The 22,420-nt window shown below is 39.0% G+C and overlaps 2 protein-coding genes across 3 annotated transcripts in view; one reads left to right on the top strand and one right to left on the bottom strand.

The window, feature by feature from the left end:
* NT5DC1 (5'-nucleotidase domain containing 1) overlaps positions 1-22,371 on the bottom strand; it is a 140,818-nt gene extending 118,447 nt beyond the window's left edge. Inside the window, exons 1-6 of one of the 2 annotated variants that reach the window (XM_008575622.1) lie at positions 22,251-22,371; positions 16,816-16,907; positions 15,429-15,500; positions 13,266-13,372; positions 11,273-11,352; positions 9,771-9,852 (exon numbers count right to left, since the gene is read on the bottom strand). In XM_008575622.1, coding sequence (XP_008573844.1) covers positions 9,771-9,852; positions 11,273-11,352; positions 13,266-13,372; positions 15,429-15,500; positions 16,816-16,907; positions 22,251-22,343 — 526 coding nt within the window. In that variant the 5' untranslated portion in view covers positions 22,344-22,371. The remainder of the gene's footprint in view (positions 1-9,770; positions 9,853-11,272; positions 11,353-13,265; positions 13,373-15,428; positions 15,501-16,815; positions 16,908-22,250) is intronic. The other variant, XM_008575623.1, reaches the window with a different exon arrangement.
* COL10A1 (collagen, type X, alpha 1) lies at positions 310-8,628 on the top strand. Its single transcript, XM_008575621.1, has 3 exons — positions 310-384; positions 921-1,089; positions 5,618-8,628. The coding sequence occupies exons 2-3, from the start codon at positions 936-938 to the stop codon at positions 7,504-7,506; spliced, it is 2,043 nt and encodes a 680-aa protein (XP_008573843.1). The 5' UTR covers positions 310-384; positions 921-935; the 3' UTR covers positions 7,507-8,628.
* Positions 22,372-22,420: the final 49 nt, after the last annotated feature.

Genomic DNA, 22,420 nt, shown 5'->3' with positions numbered 1-22,420 from the left:
AATTAAAAAAGGGGTATCATCATTCTATTATGAGCTAACCTAAACACTGGAGTAGTAACTTCTAAAAAAAATTACAGAAAGAGATGGTACTTGGTTAAAACTATTAATATATATTTAACACAAAGAGTTTATTTTTCAATAAGAAAACAAGGAAAAAGGCCAACCTGATCTTGCATGCCTGCCCAATAGGACTTTCCACCATAATTAGTGCTTACCACCTTTGAGGGGAGGAGTTTAAATTCAGGGTAATATCATGTAGTAGGGCAAAACAGTATAAATACCACAGGGCAGCTCTGGAGAGGGCACCTTCTGCACTGCTCACATGGGCACAGGAGGCCTCAGAAAGCTGCCAAGACACCATCTCTGGGAGCTCCCAGCACCCAGGTAAGTCTATGATTGATGCTCACTGGACTTCCATGTTGGCTGGCTTGGAAACAAGCTTCAATAAATTAACTATTTGGCCTTTTTGTGATTTTTAAAAAATGGCTTTCTACTAAAATGCACTCAGAAAGTTTTATTTTTATCAGACTATACTAGTATAAGACAATATTAATAAAACTGTATTGTACAACTATGTCCTAATATGAATTTCAGTGTATTTTGAAGCTATTCAGTATTTCAGGCTATGTCAAAAATCCTAAATTATTTAATACAAAGATTCAATAATAATTTATATTCCTTTTTTTTTTCTTTGTAAATCACTTTATTTTTACTTACTTGAATGTGGCTTCCAAAAACAACCAAGGCACATATTCACATAACTAAAAAATTCTCTCTCATTAATTTATGGAATATATTCAAAATACACATGGTAGGGTTAAAAAATAGACAACTGTATAAAGAAGTCATCTATGCAACATTAGAAAAATAAAACAAGTCAATAACAAAGCTGTATGAGATTGTTCTTTTCTGTTTTTCAGAATCCACCTGAGAATATGCTGCCACAAATAGTCCTTTTGCTGCTAATGTCCTTGAACTTGGTTTACGGAGGGTTTTATGCTGAGCGATACCAAACACCCACAGGCATAAAAGGCCCACCACCCAACACCAAGACACAGTTCTTCATTCCCTACACCATAAAGAGTAAAGGTAAACTGAATTGTATATTTTGTTCTACTAATCAATTGGTTGGTGCTTTCTATAGTCTTAATGGTTTCTTTAACAAAATGCTTTCAAGTCTGGTGCTAAATTATTCTCAAACCCCTGGATTAGCCCAAATTATTACACCAAAGTGATCTGTGGAAAAAGTAGGTCTATTCAAGAATATTAATATCCCTTACACATTAAGTATAGCAAAAAGTACATGCCTGAAGTATATACCTGAAAGAATAGTAGAAAGACATTCCTGAAGAATATTAAGATCTTTTATGTGTAGAGATTTTTCCCTCAAATGATGCTTTTGCACAAATAACTCCCATAACCCAGAAATATAATTGCTAATTGTCCAAAGAGAGTAGAAGATTTATATATCTAAATACTTAAACATTTACTTTTAAAACCATTCAACTAGCCTGCAAATACTAGGGTTCAAAAAGTTCACAGAAAAAAGAACTGAATAATATGAATCTTTCCATGAACTTTTTGAAGTATCCTCACATACACAAAACAGCCTTACCAAATAAAACCTGATCCCCCCCACTTATTATGAATATGAACATTATTAAAATAAATTTAATAGGCAAGTAAAGTAGCAATTCTCATAGTTATACATTTTTATATAGTAGTTTAGTGGTTAAATGCACAGGCTTAACTGCTAAGTTGTAGCTATGTGACCACAGGTAAGATATTTATCTTCTCCGAGCCCTAGTTTTCTCATTTCTAAAACAAGGAACAGCGATCTCAAAGGGCTGTAGAAAGCTTAAATGACTCAATACATATAAAATGCTTTACATGTTGCTATTACTACTACTATTATTGATACTACTACTTCTGCTACTTCTAGTTTTACTTCTACTATTACTAATTTACTGGAGTAGCCTTAGATAAGTTTGAACTTTCTTCTTTATGTATTCCTTATCTGTCCAGCTTTCTTGATTACTGTGAAGAGTACTAAGATATCAGTAAATTACAAGAGATCCCCAAAGAAGGGCAACAAATAGGTCTCATATTCACTAATTCCACTTAACAGCATCTGATACAAACTGCCTATAAAACATCTACTAAATAATATAAACTGATTATAGGCTTTAAATTTCTTTTCCATAACATTTTTCATTTTTGTTATATATTTTATCCTGTATATAAACCTAGGGATATTCACATAAACTTTAAATATTATGCTTTTGGGAACAATCATTCCGAGAAAATGAAACTTATAAGATTGCCTTTTTGAGAAGAAAGATGAAATTTAAAATATTTCATTAAAGGTAGATAGCTTAATATTTTTTAAAAAATGCACAGGTTCACATACTCTTGAATGTCTTAAAATATAAATAATATTAAAAAAAGATAAAAGCTAGGACAGAAAGAATAAAATAAAAAGAAACCTGCTACTTGCAGCAACACATGTGATTTAAAATGCCGTGACAAGTAGCACTGGATTCAATATTCTCTATGATCACATCACAAAGTCAGACTTTTTATACCTTACCAAGACTACCTTACCAACACCATAATAAACTGTCTTGGATTAAAAATAAAATGCACCACTTTTAGAAAGCTAAATATATTTCTATTTTCCAACCTTAATGTACTGACTATTTTTGCACAATAAATGAAAATATCTTGTTAACAAATGAAAAGTTCTGAAGCTGTATTTTAACTATTAATTCCACCTTGGTCTCTTTTTGATAATACAAGGTAGAAACCCAAATACATTATCATCTACTGGCAGACATGAATGCATTGTAAGGAACACAAAAGCCCACAACTCAAACAAATAAAACATTAAATTGGCAACAAATTCAAAGAGTTACTATGTAATTCCTAGGCACATCTGTTCCACACAGGGTAAAAGAGAGTTCAGCCAAAACACACTAAATGGTGCTGCAAGGATTCCTTGGCTGTTGGGTAGATGCAGGTGCCACATTCTGACACAACCAACCACTTTCAGTTTGTGGGCATTAAAAAAACTTAAGTCATTTTTTCTTAAGGATTGTGTCACACTAATCTTGAATGAATAAAATTTTTTTCAGATGGCTACTGGCAGGGACTGCCCCCCAAGAATTCAGCAGAAGTCAAATTCTTTCTTGCACTGAGAGGTTGAGGACCCATTAGGGCAACATTCAAAGTGACAAAGATCACACTGATATTGCAGTTCTAGCTTCAAATGGTGCTAACTGCAGTTGTTTTCAATAAGACTTGTTTTTCTTCTTTATTTCAACAGTAAAGTAAAACAGATTTCTAACCTAAGACAATTATTTTTAATATGAAAATAACCCTTATAATCAGATTCTGAAACAAAAAGAACGAGTTTGCATCTTTAAAAATATGCTATTTTATAACAAACCATTAAGAAATCCCTTATTTATCTATTCTATTTGTGATGCATCAACATCCATTTACAAATATAAATATATCATGTGTGTACACTAAAGTCAATCAATGACATATGTGTTAATATATGGAAATCTTTTCCACAAATTAATTTTTTTCAGTCTTTTTTCTGATGTCATTTTCTGAAAATCCGTGGAAAAAGCTATATATAATTAAATATATGCAAATTGAAACATAACTGTAATTAGTACAAGATATAAAGATACCTAAGTCTAAAACAATTATTTTTCTATTTCAGCATAATCTATTTTAATGATTTGCTCTGTATTTTATTTATCACCAAATATTTTTCAAATCTAAGGAACATCTCTACAAAGAGAATGATATTAGCAACTACTATTGGCTGACAACCTCTTACATGCCAGTTAACTAATTTTTTTTTTCCCTTTTTTTTTGTCTTTTTTCGTGACCGGTAACGGGATCGCAACCCTCAGTGTCACGCCCGTACTGTGACTGGCAATGGGATCGCAACCCTCGGTGTCGCGCCCGCACCGCGCTCAACCAGTGAGCGGACCGGTCTGTATATGGGATCCGAACCCTCGGCGGGAGCGTCACCACGCTCCCAAGCGCCGCACTCTACCAAGTGCACCACCAGGCCGGCCCCCAGTTAACTAATTTTTAATTTTGAGAGATTTTTTATTTTAATACACTTTTGTACCAACAACTAACAGTTAAAGGGAACTATATCCATAAAAATATACTTTTAAAGGCAATTTAGAATTGATTTCTATTCATTTAATATTAATATTCTTTTACTCTTCATTTTGATTTTTAAGCTATTAAAGATTTAGTTAAGAGTTTAAGTATATAAACTTTTTTTTTTTTTTTTTTCAAAAAAAAAGATGTGGCTCAAGCCATAACTATAAATCATTTTCAGGGTTTTGACCAAACTATTCAACTACTGTGATACTATGACATCTACTAAATCTACGTTATGAACCATTTTCTATGAGCTATTTTCCAATAGTATAAGAATCTAAATAGTTTAAGCAGGCATTCTAACTATATTTCTGAAAAGTATCAAACAAAATAATTTTAATATAAATTCTGCAAATAGATATTGCAAATCATATGTAACTTTATTATCACTTTGCTAGCTATTAAAGAATTTCTTTGAGAAATAAAGAATATTTTATGCAGATGTTTATGATGATTACTGCCAAAAGACTGATATAATACTTTCCTAATGTTATATTCTAATGCCCACAATGCCCTGTTACATTCCACCTTTGAAAAACCAAAGCAGCCCTTAGACACCTTCTAAAGCACTTATTGCACGCACACTTGTTTTACTCCATTTGTGACTGTCACCCCTACAGGACACATCCTGTGCTTTCCCCACACTTGTGGCCCAATAGCACTTTTCATATCACAGACACTAAGTGAATTTTGAGTTGAGTTTAGTATATTTGGAGAAGAATCATGGTCAAATGAACCCAGAGCTCTATGAAATTAAATAATGCTTATTTGCATTTAAATAAGCACTTTAATACTATTATATGCACCTTACCCATTATGTCTAATTCTCTCATTCTTTGTTTCAATGTTAAGTCAATAATGCAGAGTATAAGAGCTCACACTATATACTGAGGTTGAAAACAAATCAACCTAAATCTAAACCATGCTCAGCAGGGCCATGGCAGATAGAATTAATTCCATTTCTCATTTATGTCTTATAGCATAGCTTTTGTGAGGAAAAATTGTTATAGTTCATAAACATCTTCTCATTTATTCTGCACTTTTCTTTTTCTTGCTTTTCTGTCAAACATCTTTTTTTCCCCTTTCCTTTCTACGTAGATGATTTTCCCAAAACAACTGAGATAAATTTACCTCCACTGAACTATTAGTCTAGAGGAGTTCTTCAATCCCAGCTCATTTTCATGGCTCATTAGGATGTGATAAAAGTATTACAGTAGCCATGGTTTTGTGAAAACATCTTCTCTAGCAGTGTTTTTTAGAACGATATAAAATGTATCATCCAAACCATTTAAGACTGGTCGGCCCACATGGAATGAATGACACTGCAGTGTCCTGTTTTGATTTATATTTTGAGAAACAATGATTATGTCTAACATTACTAACCATCCCCGTCTGGGGTGGGTGTACTGGGTGTATCTTTTAGGTATACCAGTAAGAGGTGAGCAAGGTATTCCTGGGCCACCAGGCCCCGCTGGACCTCGAGGACACCCAGGACCTTCCGGACCACCAGGAAAACCAGGCTATGGAAGTCCTGGACTCCAAGGAGAGCCAGGGTTGCCAGGACCACCGGGACCATCGACCACAGGCAAGCCAGGTTTGCCAGGACTTCCAGGAAAACCAGGGGAGAGAGGACCGTATGGACCAAAAGGAGAAATTGGACCAGCTGGTTTACCAGGACCCCGGGGCCCACCAGGGCCACCTGGAATCCCTGGCCCGGCTGGAATTTCTATGTCAGGAAAACCTGGACAACAGGGACCTCCAGGAGCCCCAGGGCCCAGGGGTTTTCCTGGAGAAAAGGGTGCACCAGGAGTCCCTGGTGTGAATGGACAGAAAGGGGAAATGGGATATGGTGCTCCTGGCCGCCAAGGTGAGAGGGGCCTTCCAGGCCCTCTGGGTCCCATGGGACCAACTGGTCCTCCCGGAGTGGGAAAAAGAGGTGAAAATGGATTTCCAGGACAGCCAGGAATCAAAGGTGATCGGGGTTTTCCTGGAGAGAGGGGAACAACTGGCCCACCAGGTCCCCAAGGTCCTCCTGGGGAACAAGGACCAGAAGGCATTGGAAAGCCAGGAACCACTGGAGCCCCAGGCCAGCCAGGGATTCCAGGGATAAAAGGTCATCCTGGGGCCCCGGGAATAGCTGGGCCCCCAGGGGCTCCTGGTTTTGGGAAACCTGGCTTGCCAGGGCTGAAGGGACAAAGAGGACCTGCCGGCCTTCCAGGTGGTCCAGGAGCCAAAGGAGAACAAGGGCCAGCAGGTCATCCTGGGGAGCCAGGTCTGACTGGACCCCCTGGAAATATGGGACCCCAAGGACCAAAAGGCACCCCAGGCAATGATGGTATCCCAGGCCCTAAAGGTGAGGCAGGGCCAGTTGGGCCTGCAGGATACCCTGGTGCTAAGGGAGAAAGGGGTTCCCCTGGATTAGATGGAAAACCGGGGTACCCAGGAGAACCAGGTCTCAATGGTCTTAAGGGTAACCCAGGGTTACCAGGCCCCAAAGGTGACCCTGGAGTTAGAGGACCTCCTGGTCTCCTAGGCCCTGTGGGCCCAGCAGGAGCTAAGGGAGTGCCTGGACATAATGGTGAGGCTGGTCCAAGAGGTGCCCCTGGAATACCAGGCATCAGAGGTCCCATTGGACCACCAGGCATTCCAGGATTCCCTGGATCTAAAGGGGATCCAGGGAATCCAGGTCCTCCTGGCCCAGCTGGCATAGCAACTAAGGGCCTGAATGGACCCACTGGGCCACCAGGGCTTCCAGGTCCAAGAGGCCACGCTGGTAAGCCTGGCCTCCCAGGACCCCCAGGGCCACCAGGTCCACCAGGCCAAGCAGTCATGCCCGAGGGCTTTATAAAGGCAGGCCAAAGGCCCGGTCTTTCTGGGATGCCTCTTGTTAGTGCCAACCAGGGAGTAACAGGAATGCCTGTGTCTGCTTTTACTGTTATTCTCTCCAAAGCTTACCCAGCAATAGGTGCTCCCATCCCATTTGATAAGATTTTGTATAACAGGCAACAGCATTATGACCCAAGAACTGGAATCTTTACGTGTAGGGTACCAGGAATATACTATTTCTCCTACCACGTGCATGTGAAAGGGACTCATGCATGGGTAGGCCTATATAAGAACGGCACCCCAGTGATGTACACCTATGATGAATACATCAAAGGCTACTTGGATCAGGCTTCAGGGAGCGCCGTCATTGATCTCACAGAAAATGACCAGGTATGGCTCCAGCTGCCCAATGCCGAGTCAAACGGCCTGTACTCTTCTGAGTATGTCCACTCCTCTTTCTCAGGATTCTTGGTGGCTCCAATGTGAGCACAGTCCCACTGAGCTAATCTAAATCTTCCGCTTGAAAAGGCATTACCCAACTCCACCCCACCCCACAAAATGCATATGAAAGTAGGCTGAAAAAAATGTGAGTAAATTTTCCAAAATACAGATTTGACCTTTAAGGCCAACAGATGTTCCCCCTGAGAGAGTAAGCAGCAATGGTAAACCATACGTGAAGGCCTCTCAAATTTTTGGTCAGCAGTCCTAAAGCCCTTTAAGGTTTTCTGTGAATTACTTAAATATTTAAAAATTTCACCATAAAAGTCCTAAATTAAAACAATAAAACTATCACAAAAAAAAAGAGAACTCTAAATTATGTTAAATTTGATTTCAGAAACTCAGCATTTACTTTTAAAATAAGCCTGTTTCTAATAACCAATATGAGAATTTCTTGGAAACATTCAGGAGGTGTCATAAAATTTTCTAGAACTTAAATACTTGAATATTCAAATTTAAAAGATACTGTATACCCTAAGATATTTCTGATGGTGCATTACTCTAGGGCTTGTACAGTCCCTTTCATCAAGATCTATTCAAATATATAGGTGCATACATACTTTTTTTAAAGTACTCATAAAAAACAAAAATACTGTGTTAAAATTAATCTGAAATGCAAGGTGCTTTAGTAATGAACATTTTCAAACTTTTCTGTGATTGCAGAGAAGTTTTCTATATACCTGGCACAACTTGGAAACAGGTGTCTGACCTATTCTTATTTATTTAACACAAGTGTGATTAATTTGATATCTTTAATTCCTTACTGAATCTTACGTAATATGACTTTGTTGATTTACAGAATATTTGCATATATACCTTGTGCCTCCCATTCTGGTGAAATTATAATTAACTTCAAGGGTTTCAAAATCTGAATAGAAATGAAGACATTATTTATTTATGCTCTGTACTGTATGTTTACATTGCTGTTTAAAACTTTTAAGCTGTGCTTCACTAAAGCATAAAATGTTTTACCTACTCCTTATGTACAATGCAATAAAATAACATCAATAGATTTTATGCTGAATTTACTTGAAAGCAACAATTCATTATGCACAACCATTCTTTTAAGGCTTTTCATTCTACCAAGTTAAAAAGTAAAACAATAAAGTGGTGGGTGGCTTTTACAGTTGTCATGATTATGTCCCTCTATTGGGGGTGGGCATTCCCACACAACCAGGCACTCAGCATGGACTGTGAAAAGCCACCCACAAAGCCACATGCAACTGAGTGGGCATAGAAAGATGAGACAATCACCTCAAAACAGTGATTTTCTTCCCAGAGGGAGGGAAGCAGGTGGCAGAGATATATGTAGTTCGAACAAATATTCTGCAGTTACTATTTATTGTCTTGACATTTTTAGTCACAATATTTAAAGTTATTTTGATGGCTTGAATTACATTAAAAGGAAAGCAAACAATTTTAACGTTGATCAAAAAGCAACATTTTTCTAAGCTGAAAATACCGCTCTTGAGCACCCATCAGCCCACTAATTAAATCAGGGCAGTCTGTTTCAAGTCACTGTAACGTAATATAAAAACATCTATTTATTCCTTAGAAGTAAACTTTGTGTAACCCAAGAAAACTTGTGAATGGAAATGTAAAAGCCTGGGCTCAAGGGTGGCAATCTCTGTACCTCCATATTGACTCAGCCACTCCTATTCCTTAGGCAACAAGAATGCAATTTCCACAGGTAGGCACTTTGCCCAACTGCCTGCAACTATTACACTAATGGTTACAGGTGTCACCAACCCTCATTCCCAAACCATGATGTAGCAAACCTGGAAACTGAATTCTGGGGAACTCCCAGAACAATCCTATTGACAGGCATGTAAAAGTTTAACAGCACAACGCAGACACCTGGCAATCACTGTCATGAAACAGACTTGAATAAAAGAACCCCTTAAAATGTAAGTAGAACCAACATCACAGCCATATTTAAGAAAATTAAATCCTAGTTAAGGAACACAGAAAAATAGGTAACATCTAACTAATTCACTAGACACACAGCATTTAACAAACATCTATTAGGAAGCCTCTCTTCATTTTTTTTTTTTTTTTTTTTTGTCTTTTTTCGTGACCGGTAAGGAAATCGCAACCCTTGGCTTGGTGTCACCCGCACCGCACTCAGCCAGTGAGCGCATCGGCCATTCCTATATAGGATCCGAACCCGCGGCGGCTGCGTCGCTGCGCTCCCAGTGCCGCACTCCCCCAAGTTTGCCACAGGGCCGGCCCCCTCTCTTCATGTTACTCACCATTAAAAGCTGACATTTTATAATTGTGTTGTATAGCAGCAACTATATCTTTCCAAAAATCAAATGTTTTTTGACCATTCTGCTAAAAAAAAAAAAAAATCCAAATGTAACAAATACATTAATTCTGTTTTTAAGCATAGTGTAAAATGCTGGCAAATAAATGCAATGTTACTGCATTCTAAGATAGAGATTTATGTCTTCAAAAATATAATAGACTAAGAAAGTTCTCATTCTCCTAAATGTGATTTTAGAAACAGAAATCTTTCACGAAAATCACTGCTATATATATGCATACATATCACTAAATATTAAAATAGCTCATATAGCTCAAACAGAATAAAAATTTCCACTCATTATAAAGTCAAAAAATTATAGAATATTTTAAACACATAGGCAAATTTACAATGTTATATAGTTTCTGAGATATCAGAATGTGTTAATTAATGTACAATAGCATCAAAGGAGCTATTAAATAGCCTGAAGTTCTAAATTCCCCAAAAGTGGCTACTTCAGAATACAGTGCACACTTAACCCGAATTTCAATAAAAAAGAGCAGCAGTATCCATAGGAGAGATGAATGAGGTTCCAAATCCAGAATGTAAATTATTTTTATTGAGATTTTTTAAAAAAACAGAAAGCAAATAAACATTACATTAAAACACGTAACTCTATAATCTTTTGCTTCCTTGGAAACATTAACCAGTGTCCTCCTATCTTAACAAAGACAGACTACTAGATATTTGTATCTAAGTATACAAACTATGAAATATTTAAAGACTGACACATTTTGCTTGTAACTATGAAATGATAAACTAACTCTATCTCATGTCAATAAAAACTTCTACAAACATACCAAAACTATTCCTCCACAGAAACTTTCACAAACACAACTGTAATTCTCACTCAAAAATAAACCATTACCTGTGCTCTATGATAAACATAATAGTGATTTTAAAAGACAACATATGCAAAAAAAAAAAAGTGATTCTGACATGTAAACCCAGTTATGTTCACAAGGTCTTAAGTTATAAGTATAAACTGATATAACCAGAGATCTATTTAATCTTGACACATAGTACAAACTATGCTCACAATAATGAATTTTAAAATCTCACCTCATTTTTGGTTTTATATTATTTAGACTGCTTAAAGACACATGGAATTTTCTTAATTACTTATACTTTTTTTATTCTGCTAATGAAACTATTTATTTATTCTACTGAAGAAAATACTTTTCCAGATGTAAGTTCTGTATTTTTTTTCTAGACTTTTGCACCCCCTGCTGGACAACAGGTTTATTTTCCCTGGGAAAAAAATGATCACTGCTATTTAATTTTCCAAAAATGTTTTGACCAATTTGCCATGTTTTTCTTCCTCAGTCACCTCTAAAACCACAAAAAGAACACTAAGTAAAATCACAACTCAAAAGTCATATATAATTAAGTTCTCTGATTTATGACTAAATACATATCATAGTTTTTAAAAAATGAGTCCCTACTGACCTTTGTTAAAGAGTCCACCACCCTGGCACATAGAAGAGCTCCTGGCAGGTCAAAGTAGTTATCATAAAAATAATACTTTCCTAAAAAATAACAAAATTTTAAATTGGAAACAAATTAATACCTCACATATGTGGAATACACAGAAACTTGGATGAAGAGACACTGGACTTTGATCTAATTATTTGTAGGAGCCTCCATTTCAATTCAAAATGGCACCATTACAGGCTATCATCATATTTTAAGGAAGGTTTAAGCTTGGGGGCACTACAAGAAAGATAAAATATGATATCAATAAGTTAAGCATTTTACTCAAAAATACTTGAGTAAAAAAAAGTGTAAAAAGTAAAAACAGACTGTACCCCAAATATAAAATGGAACATGAGAAAACTACAATTTATGTTATCAATATCACTGAATTTCAAAATGATTCAATAACCTAACACTGGAGTACCATGAAGTACTCCACACAATAGTGCCTTTTCCTACCTGTGCTGGTTGGCCCACCTAGAGAGCCATATGTTCAGCCACATGCTTACACTATATTTTTAATGTAAACAAAGTTTAACTAGGTTGTGGAATCACAGGCCATTTTATTTTCTTCTTTTATACTTTCCTACATTAAAAAACCAGTAAGTATTATTTTTAAACGCATTAGCTTTTTCTTATTATTTTGCAGAAACAATAGACCTCTTTTATGTGTCACAGTCTGACCACTAGGCACTTAAATGGGAAATGTTTCCCCCGCCAACCCAATTAAGAGTAGAGAAACTCCAAGATCACCCTCAGCATGCTCCTGGGTAAATGAAGCACTGAGGGAAGCTGCTGATTCAGAGAGGCAGGGTCCTCTAGTGGGCAAAGCAGTGAGTAATCAGAGGTGTCAGGCGGGGTATTTCCTAGCTGAGAAATACTTCCCTTCTTTACAGTACTCCCGATTCTGAATTCACTTCAGAGTGAGACACTTAGCTATGTGCCTAGCTTTCCTGGGACAATAGAAGAGCTTATTTACAGCTGCCAACATCTGAGACAATAGCAGTTCTCTATCATCACTTGAGTAAGGGCCTATCCACCCATTTGACTTGAGATGTACAAAAGCATTTTATATCTAATCCCAACATAAAATCTCAGTTTTTCCTAAAAACTTATTTTATCAAGAGCACTCTAAACTCCTGACACTTTCAGGTCTCCACAAAAAAAAAAAATAAAACAAAATTCTCAAAATATAGCAAACACAATAGCAACAAGGAGTAACTGCAACTGTTTTTAGGTTTCTACAATTTCTGAAGGACAAAAGGTGTATTTCAATACTGTAGTGTGGGAGAAAACAGCAAAATGACAAAAATAAATTTAGAACAAATGAAAAACTAATAATTCAGACTTTTAATAATGTGTTTATAAAAACGTTTTAACCACTCCCTATAAATTTGTGCACGTCTATGTCTGTAAATAACTTTTGAAAAATTGTTTCATGTTTACCCATGGTGAAGACAGTGGAAAAGAAAAATGTGTACAATAATCTGAAATACAAAAAAATAAAATAAAAAAGAAAGGCAGAAGATACTAGAACAGGTCGTTAAGAGAGAATTCTAGAAAACAGGAGTGGTGGTTAATATGAATATGGAGAGAAATGGGAGATGGAGAAAGAAAAGTAAGGATTGAGCACGTAACAAATTTATAATGAATACATGACAGCAGAAGAATGCATTATTCCTAAGTACCAATCATCTTTACTCCAGAATAAGTGCGAGTAAAAGGAGTATCAACAAAATTTCAAATAAAATTGTGTCAAAATACTAACAGCATTTTGAGCCAGCTGCCAAACAGAAATTGTACACATCTGGAAAAAATATATCCTACTGCTGTAAAACTAAGAAGGCTCCTTTGTGCACTCTGCCTGGCAAGGGTAAGGAGGGTCTTCTTTGTGTCCTTACATTGTAGGTTCGGGGTCCAAAACAAAAGGGGAGTGGGTGGCGGAGAGGCCCCATGGGAGTCCTACCTGAGTGACACGGCATTCCAGTGTCCGACATGAAGTGCTTCCACTCCTTCTTGCCGTACACCTCTGCCAGTGCCTCCGGGGTCATCATCTTGGTGCCATGGCTTGCCCTGGTTTTGGGAGATGATGCACGTTGCTCATTAATGGTTCCCATGAACGCCCCTTCCTCTAGCATTCCAATTGTTGATCCCACTGTTGCTGCAGCTAACAAAGTGCTTTGTGTGTGTGTGTTTTCAGTCGGGTGACTTCTCTGCTTAGGACTCTATGAGGCATTTTTATCGACAGCTCTAGCTCCAGTTCTTCCTCCATTTAATCCACCAACTAGCAGGTGGTTAGGAGATGTTCACTCTGCGGTCAACACTGTGTATGACACCACCCTTTCCTAGAGAAGTTGTCATTTAAGTATAAAGATAAGATTAACATAACTGGAACAATTAGAAAATAACCCTGGCGACTGGATGGGAAGCTGGATCTGACAGCAGAAAAGAGCGGCAGGCCCACAGGATGCTTGGGCGGCTCCTGGCACCCAAGGGTGGCCAACTGTGAGTGTACCGGACTATGAAGACAAGACAGGAGGGACCCGTCTACTCAAGGGCACAACACAGCTAAAAGCATGTGAGGAAACTGCAAGAGGAAGATGGTGAGGCAGAACAAGACAAGAAGCCAGCTATTTTCTGTGCTCAAAATACTGTTGCATCAGTTGGACCTATAAGAGAATATTACCCTGTAGAGAAAGAACTACTTGAGATTTTATGTAGATTATGAGAAATTATAACAATAGAGAGTGTCATTATTATTCTCTCAGCATTATATTGTGACAGCAAAATAATGAGAAAAAAATGGGGAAAAATCATACATGGGCTCCTTTTTATGAGGTTAACATTTTAGAAAGCTACAGGTAAAGATGGAGGACTTTTGAATGGAAATATGATCAGACAAGGAATCTACTACATTGGATAAAAGAAGGCATCAAAAAGATAAACTAATAAATTCAGGAGGAATAGCAGGTTAGCCATAACTTAAATGGAAAGAGATAAACCTTGCAGAGAGGAGTGTTGGAAGGGGGACAGACAGACAACAATGAGAGAAAAAAAAATTGTGGAATGCTTTTCATTCTTTTAACAATTGAAGTAGCCAATTACACTATACGAATCTGACAGTACAGTTAAAGGTCACAGTTAAGGGCTTCATTGCATATGTACAGATACATACACACATTCTATCTCTAGTTGCCGGAGAAAAAAACATGCAAATAAATTACAAAATAATCAGAGGTGGGGTCACACCTGCTCTAGCTAGCTGCATCTTAGGGGAAGGTCTAGGGGACAGTGTGAAAGGAGTTTATATCATGCAGAAAAGAATGATGTTTCAAAAGGGAGATATATACAAGGTAACCTGTGCTGAGAGTCTTCTCTTTCGACTCTGATCATGTTGGCATAAATAATAAATGGCTTGGCTTCATGGCCATGTTGACTTGCCTACACTATTAGTACTACGGGAAAAACAGATGCTCCCTCAGAAATAATGACAGCTTTTGCTTTTGAAGTACTTGCCATACCCTGACCAACACTTGTGAGGTCTGGGCCCACTCAGAGAGGAAGGAAGGAAAGGATGCAAGCACTGAGTGTAGAAGAGGAGAGGTTGATGAGGGTTGGAACAGTCTAGAAAAACTTCCAGAAGGAGCTGGGACACAACAAGAGCCCTGCATGATGGGGGCAAATTTGGATAAATGGAGAAAGAAAAGGACGTATGCATAGATCACCAGCCCCTTCCCAATATCCATTCTCTTCTTCTTCCTTAATAAGAACTCCAATTTTATTTTAGGCACTTAAATACCCAGCTAAAACAATAAAATTCCCAGGCTCTTTTGCAGTTAAGGGGCGGTCAATGAGATGAAGCAAGGCGCTAACTTTCTATTGCATTTCCTGCAAATATTTCTAATGTGCTAAAATTAAAGAAAATAGAACTTTAAATCTAATGCTCACAGATTTGTATTTAAATGGCTCAAACAATTCATACAGAGATATGTAGGTAGACAGGTGATCTGTCATCTGGTTGACTAAAATAACAATATTATTTAACCTATACCTTAAGGGTCATGTGCTACATAGCAATAAAATATCCTGAAGAAAGTAAAGTTCTGACTTCACAACTAAATTTTATTACCTGAGCACAGTGCCATTATCTGCAAGTTTAATGAAGTTCCCATCTTCCATATCCAATGCCAAACCCTTGCAACTAAAATAGAAAAGTTTGATTATCAATTGATTCAAATATGCAGATAAGCTAAGTAATATTAATCTATATTTTTAAAAAGTCACAATGCTAAAAAGGAATTCTCTCACCCAGATGAATGATATGTTAAACAAATAAGAATATCCAAAAATTGTAAAATTAAATACCCACAACAGAGCAGGCATATAAGGAAAATTATTACATAGGCAAAGGACAGCATGCTTAGTTTGTAAAATCTTTAGGCTTTCAAAGAGATGATTCTAAAACTCAAAAGAGAAAAATAAACCCTGAACATTACCCCATGCCTCTGTTAAAATGTGCAAATGTTTTCCATTAAATAAAATACACACACACACACATTTATATTCTACAAGTTTAGCTCTTATCCAGTCTTTTCTATGCTCTTTAGTATGTGCCTCAATTTAAGTCACGTTATAAGAACTTGCCCTCTGTACAAGCCATATTATTGAAAACCACTAAAGGAATGTCAAATACTAAGTTTTAGGTTCTTCACTGTAAAAGCTGTGGGATTTGCACAGAAAAGTGAGTACATATTCATTATTGTGAATAATAAAAGCAAGGAGGTATAATGGCGACCAAACACCAAAAGAATTAAAAATGACAGGGTACTTAGCAGCAAAATGTCCAGTCAGTCATTTCCTATAGTAAAATGTTTGTTTCTTCCTTTTACAAAAGGGATAAATCAAAAAAGACTAACCAAGTATCAGAGGAAGGTGTAATAGATGAACATTATGCATGTACTTTTCGTGTGTTTTAGAGTTATTATTAATTTTAAACTAAACAATTTAAAGTGGCTTAGGATTTTCTTTTATCATTTAAATGAGGAAGAAAGACAGAGAAAGCTTTGGAAAGTTGAGAATCCTAAATCAGGAAGATACTAAGCAATAAGAGTATTAGGAATGTCCATCCAAATTACAGAAAACCAAATGTCCTAAGTCAGACACTGACTCAAAACATAATGACTCCTCCTCTTAAAGATGTAAATTTTAGACAGTTCTTAATAACCTCTAAAACCCTTAATTATGAAAAACTTAAACCATACAAAAATATCCAAATTAGTCACATCAGCTTTCATCTTATTTTCATATTTAAGCAAGCAAGTCTAAACCTGTTTAAAGTAGAAAAGACTTTATTCATTAAAAATAAAACTTTAAATGTAGAAGGCATTTTGTCCTTTACCTCAATTTCATATTTCACTTTCTACCTTCATAGAAGAGGAAACAATAAAATTACATCAGCAACAATTAAAAACCACAGAGAAGGTGGAGACCTTTAAAAAAAAAAAAAAAAAACTTACCAGAAATCCCAATCCTCTGAGGTCACAGTGAGCAATTCCTTATTATACCCTTTTTCCTTGACTAGGAACTGAGCAAAGCTATTATAAATGAGCTGCAAATAAGGGAAGGGAAAAAAAAGAGAGATTAAATATATAATTCATTTTTAATTTCACAGACCTGAAAACCTAATGGAATCACTGATGGGGGCAGGAAGGAGGGAAATATTTGTAATTGTGAAGTTCTGTAGTTTAATCCCCTTCACAAACAATTTATCAATTCTTCAGGCCCAGGTAGCTGTCCAAGTATACAATTTGTCATGAGTATACAATTATACGAGAGACAATTACTAATCTTACTCCCAAATTCTAATAGGTTGGAGATCATAATTAAGACTTGACAAAGTTTTGTAAACTTATTTAACACATCACTAAAACGATAAACATGTTGACCACTCTATCATGACATCATCCTTTGTCCATCTTGAGAGAAAGGCCCCACACTTCAGGGAAGTCTCAAGGTGAAATACACATGGGGACCAAGCAGGTGACCCAAAGAAGGACTCATGAAGCCTCTATCTGATACAAGCAGTACTTCTTATTTCTCCACCAAAAGCAAAACAAAAAACTGAGGAAGGACAAAGGAAGCCTCTGGAAGCAAGCACAATAATAAATGCTCTGCTGATAGTTGACAGATCTTCTGATTCTCAACAACAAAAAATCCTAGATTTTTGAGTAAAATATCTGTTGGGTTTTTTTTCTAAGAGCTGGACCAATTTTTAAAGAGCTGTGTATACCAAACAAAAAATGGGCAAAAGGTGGATGAAGGTTCACATTGGCCCTACCTCACTCTACCCCAGAAGAGTGTGCTTAGGCAGCATCAGATGTGCTTGAACCTGGGGCAGAACAGTGGTCTGGGGTTAGACTGAGCAGTGTCCAAGAGGACACACTGAACAACCTGACCACCTTCTATAAATATTAACCCATGACAGATTTTGACAGTGTGGCATGCTACAAGGGAGAAAAGGGCATAATGCATCAAAGGAGTGGGGTCCCCAAACTAAGGGGCCTGCACACAGCTGCAGTTGGGGGGCTGAGATCTGAGTCAGGAGAGGCATGTGCAGAAGGCAAAGACTCCGTGTACCACAGAGCTGCTCTTGGTCATAAAGCTATTAAAATCATGATACATGTACTCCCATCCAACGCAATGTGACCCTAATCCAGGTCAACTGTTAATAGACCCACATTATCTTCTTAAAACCACCCAGTGATTCCAAGCCTACAGGGTAGGGAGGGACCCAGGTGGGGCACCTACAGGATTCCTGAAGCCCAGAGAGGGCTGAAAACCACTAACCTACATTTTTATGGATTTTCAGTCAATTGTTAATAATAAACAAGTGAAAAATTTACTGAGTCACTCAGAGAGGTACAAAGTACTATGGACAATAAAAAGTGCATATCACATTTCTGCCTGCAAGGAATCAGTGCCGGCCATGGGGTTAACAGATGTAAGGTGCTTAGAGCAATGTCCAGCATACAGGTCAATCCTATTTAAGTATCTGCTATTATTATCAGTCACTCATGTGCTGGTTTAAGGGGAAAAAAAGCAAAACCAGAAACCAAAACCACCACTTTGACCTGTACTGTTTGCCCATTTCCATGGTGTAAATACTCCCATCATGTCCTGTTTCAAGCCACTGACAGTTTACCTGCTTGCACAATTTCTGAATATTTAACAATTGGCTTTCACAGGTCCCTAAGAGCCAGATATCATACACCATCAGACTTGCTCTGGTCAAGGCACTTTATTTTCTTGGACAACTGGTGTTTTTCACCCCTGGGGAATAGTGATTAATCTTAAGATGTGGATGTGTGATTCCAATAAGATCAGATTCCATCGAGGAGAAAGAAAGGCATCAGAGCTGCCAACAGGAGCATGCACAACTGTGTTCCTTACCTCTGGCAGGAGATATTTCTGTAATAGGAGAGAAGGGATCCAAGGTGCAAGGAGAAGCAGAGAAAAGCAGTGTTGAGAAAAGCAGGGAGTCTATACTTTGAAAACCCTGTTCTGATCCAAAGGCTTTGGTTCTTGCAGTTTGTCCTTAGATTGTCAGTCACCCCAGAATCCTTGATGGGACAAGGCCCTCCAGACCTTCCTCTCCCAGCCTCAGATGCCATTACTCCCTCAGTCTCATGTGACAAATAATGAAGGATGCTCCACAGCTGTTGCAAATTGGTGCCCTGTGGGCCAGATACAGCCCACAAATTGTTTGCTTCCCACTTAAGGTTGCCAGGTAAAATAAAGAATACCTAAATAAATGTGATTTTCAGATAAACAAATAATTTTTTCGTATAAGCATGTCCCATGTAATATTTGAGATACATGTATACTGTACTAAAAATATTTTGTAATTTGAAATTCAAATTTAACTGGTGCCTTGTATTTTTCTTTGCTAAATCTGGCAATCCTATAATCCTGCTGTGTTGGAAAATAAGCTAACATTTAAAAATTGAGAGACTTCTCATGCAAGTTCAGATTTCTAGCTTGCCAAAAAAGAATGAGAAGACATGGCATGACTGAGCCCCTGTCTCCTCATGGTAGACACTGGCAGGAGTCAAGTGTGACTGCTGCGTCAGAAGGCACACTCTCCTGGCTGCCAGAGAGCCCACTCTCCTACTCAGACATTTAGGTTAACTTCCGGTACCAGACTTCTGCGTCCGCAACCCCAGAGAACACAGGTGTCAGGTCTCTTGTATGATGCCTTTCCTGAGGCCCCACATGAGGTGACACACCCTGTTCCGTGTTTGCACAACACTCCGCACTTGTTAAATGCCTAGAGAGTGAAGGGAGAGGCACAGATCTCCATGACACGACCCCCTGCTGACTTCTCCAGCATCTTTTCCTGCAATCCCCCACCTTCTGAACAGTACCCAACAGTTCCCATGCTGTTGCTCACCTCCACATCCTGGCCCTCGCTGTATTTCCTCAGCCCGAGGTGCTCCCCTCCACCTCTTCACCTGCCAGCTCCAACTCCTCTGTGGGGTCCCAGCACCAGGCCTCTCCCCAGTGCCTGACAGCACCACAGACAGCATGTGGTGAGGGGCAGAAACCCAGAGCCAGACCACCCTGCTGGGTGATCCTGTATAAGCTACGTAACCTTTCTGTGCCTCATAGGTCTTATCTCTAAATAGTGACTATGGTGATAATATCTACCTCACGAGGTTGTTAGAACGATTGAATCAGTTCATATAAGCAGAATGCTTATTAGAATAGTGGCTGTGTCATATTCAGTTATTAAATACCCATTATTTATTCAATCATTCCACAAGTATTTAATATGTGCCCAGCACTAAGCTCGGCACACAGAACACACAATAAGTTGTCACTGATGCTGATGTCAAGCAGCCATGCCTCTGGTCTCCCGGGGAAGAGTCCCATATGTAAAGAGGAAATGTTAATACCATGTGGCAAGTACTGTAAGAAATTAAGGGTTTTGTGGAAAACTGGAGTGGGAATAGGGTAGAGGGGTAAACTTCAGAGGGCCCAGGATGGTTTCCCAAAGGGAAGGATATTTAAGATGAGATCCGACAGGACACAGAGTTACTGTGAGGAAGGGGGGAGGCCCCTAGGCACAGGTAGCAGCATGCATCAAGGCCCGGAAGTACTGTCCTAATCGCAAGGGACTGAAACTGACTTTTCGGCATCTTTCACCTACTACATGTTGCCTATCTCTGTATCCCCAACTCTGTCATGGTACTCAGCACATTGCGGGACTAAATAAAAGATCTCTACACCAAACATTAGTTAAAACTCACTAGGTTACTGTTTTCAACCTTTAAACGTCACATATATTTGAGGCTTGTAGCAAAGAAACCTTGTCATTGAGGATCTCATATTTGGAAATTTTATGCTCACATGTGCACAAAATTGGCTCTAACAAGACAATGGTTTAACAATATTCCTTCCAAATGAAGGTGACTAGAGAAGAGGTGCACAAAAATGTGAGCCAGGAGGGGATCTGAAAGGCATAGAGGGAAGGAAAATATGAATCAAAGACCTAGGGGAAGTAGTGGCCAAAGGATCAAGAAGTGAAGAAAAGCCTTTTTAACTCTCAAAATTCTCTTTTTTAACTCTTTTTACTCAAAATGAGTAAGGTAACCAGACCTGTATGGTAGGAAAGTAGAAAAAGTATAATAGCAAGAAAAACACACTTTTCTTGTTTGTTTGTCGTTTTTTTTTTTTTTGCGCATCTGTGCATAGAAAACAGAATAATTTGGGCAGCCACTGTTTTTTGGCCTTTGGTGCATACCTGCTCCCAGCACTGACACCATAACAAGGAGCAGCTTTGCCTGATGTCTGCACCAGTGACCTAGAGTTCTACCCATAAACGGCCAGGTTTCAGAATGGTTTGGGTGTTAACCACAGAAACAAACACTTCTATCTGGCAGGTACTGCTCTGCGCGTTATACACATATTACCCGTTTAATCCTTGAAACAATCTTTTGAGGTAAATCCAATTATTAGCCCCACTTTACAAATGGGTAAACTGAGAAGGGACACAAGTTAAGTCACTTGCCCAAGTTCACAGAGCTATTAACGGTGGAGCTGGTCCTAAGTTAGGCAGTGCTCGCTTTGCCCACTGTACTCATAATCAGCCCCCTTTTTGTTTGGATGCTTACATCTTGGACTAAAAACATTGTTAACTTTTCACAAGTAGTTTCCTTGTGAAACCAAAGAAATGGGGGAGGGAGGACGATTAATTTGAGGGTACAGGTCTGGACTCACACATATTCCACTTCCCCCTCCCCAAAGGTCAGTGAGGTCCCAGACTTCACAGGGTGTCATTAGGATTAGAATTTATTCAAAGTCCATGTTGTAGGTGCGCGACAAAAGTTTATTTTCTCTTGGTAAAAGGCAAATAAAAGAGCTAAGCTCTTGATGACTTTTTGGCTAGTGTTCCTTCCAATACACTACACAATCTCTCCCTGACTGCAGTGTTGAAGCACTGACTGGTGGTCGCCTGGACGTGCCAAAGTAAAAAGGCAGACGAGGAAAATACAAGTCCCAAACCAGGTGACTGCACCCACGCTCAGCGGGTGCCCAGAGTGACTTACAGAGAAGTTCCAAGCCCGGGGATCTGCAGTGCCCCTGGCCCCACGCCTGCCCTAGAAATCGTTTCCCCAGCCGATCTTGCACAATTTGCCCCTCTTTCGCCCCTTGGCTTCCCTAGCCCGCTCTCAAACTCGGCTACCGGCTGGGCTAAATAAGCCGGTCCCCAAGGCACGGGCGGGGAGTAGGGGACACACACTTCCGCCCCGCCTCGCGGTCGCGCGGGGAGGCCGAGTTCTGCGGCAAGGCCCCCGGCAGCGCTCGCCTCGGCCCGAGCCGGGAGGAAAGTCAAGCCCCAGCCGCCATGGAGGCGGCGCGCCGTGCGCCCCGGGCAGCCCGCGCCACTCACCCTGGCGCTCTCGGGCAGGTTGTAGCGACACAGAGTGTGGTCCAGGTCGAAGCCGACCACGTCGCAGGCGGCCAAGGAGAAGTGCTGAGCCATGGCTGCGCGGGAAGAACCGGCGAGCGCCTCGGCCCGGGAGCTCCGAGCGAGTCCGACGCTGCGGGGCAGGGGGCGGG

The sequence above is a fragment of the Galeopterus variegatus genome, unplaced genomic scaffold (genome assembly GCF_000696425.1).
Source record: "Galeopterus variegatus unplaced genomic scaffold, G_variegatus-3.0.2 Scaffold1220, whole genome shotgun sequence".
NCBI classification, from domain to species: Eukaryota; Metazoa; Chordata; class Mammalia; order Dermoptera; family Cynocephalidae; genus Galeopterus; species Galeopterus variegatus.
The sequence above is the reverse complement of the archived record's forward strand: the minus strand, read 5'-3'. Positions and strand labels throughout refer to the sequence as shown.

What these genes read in the sequence shown, in the direction of transcription:
- COL10A1 (XM_008575621.1), top strand. Translation starts at nt 936, where the DNA reads ATGCTGCCACAAATAGTCCTTTTGCTGCTAATGTCCTTGAACTTGGTT. An exon ending in CTACACCATAAAGAGTAAAG is followed by an intron (nt 1,090 to 5,617) that starts GTAAACTGAATT and finishes TGTATCTTTTAG; the next exon opens with GTATACCAGTAAGAGGTGAG.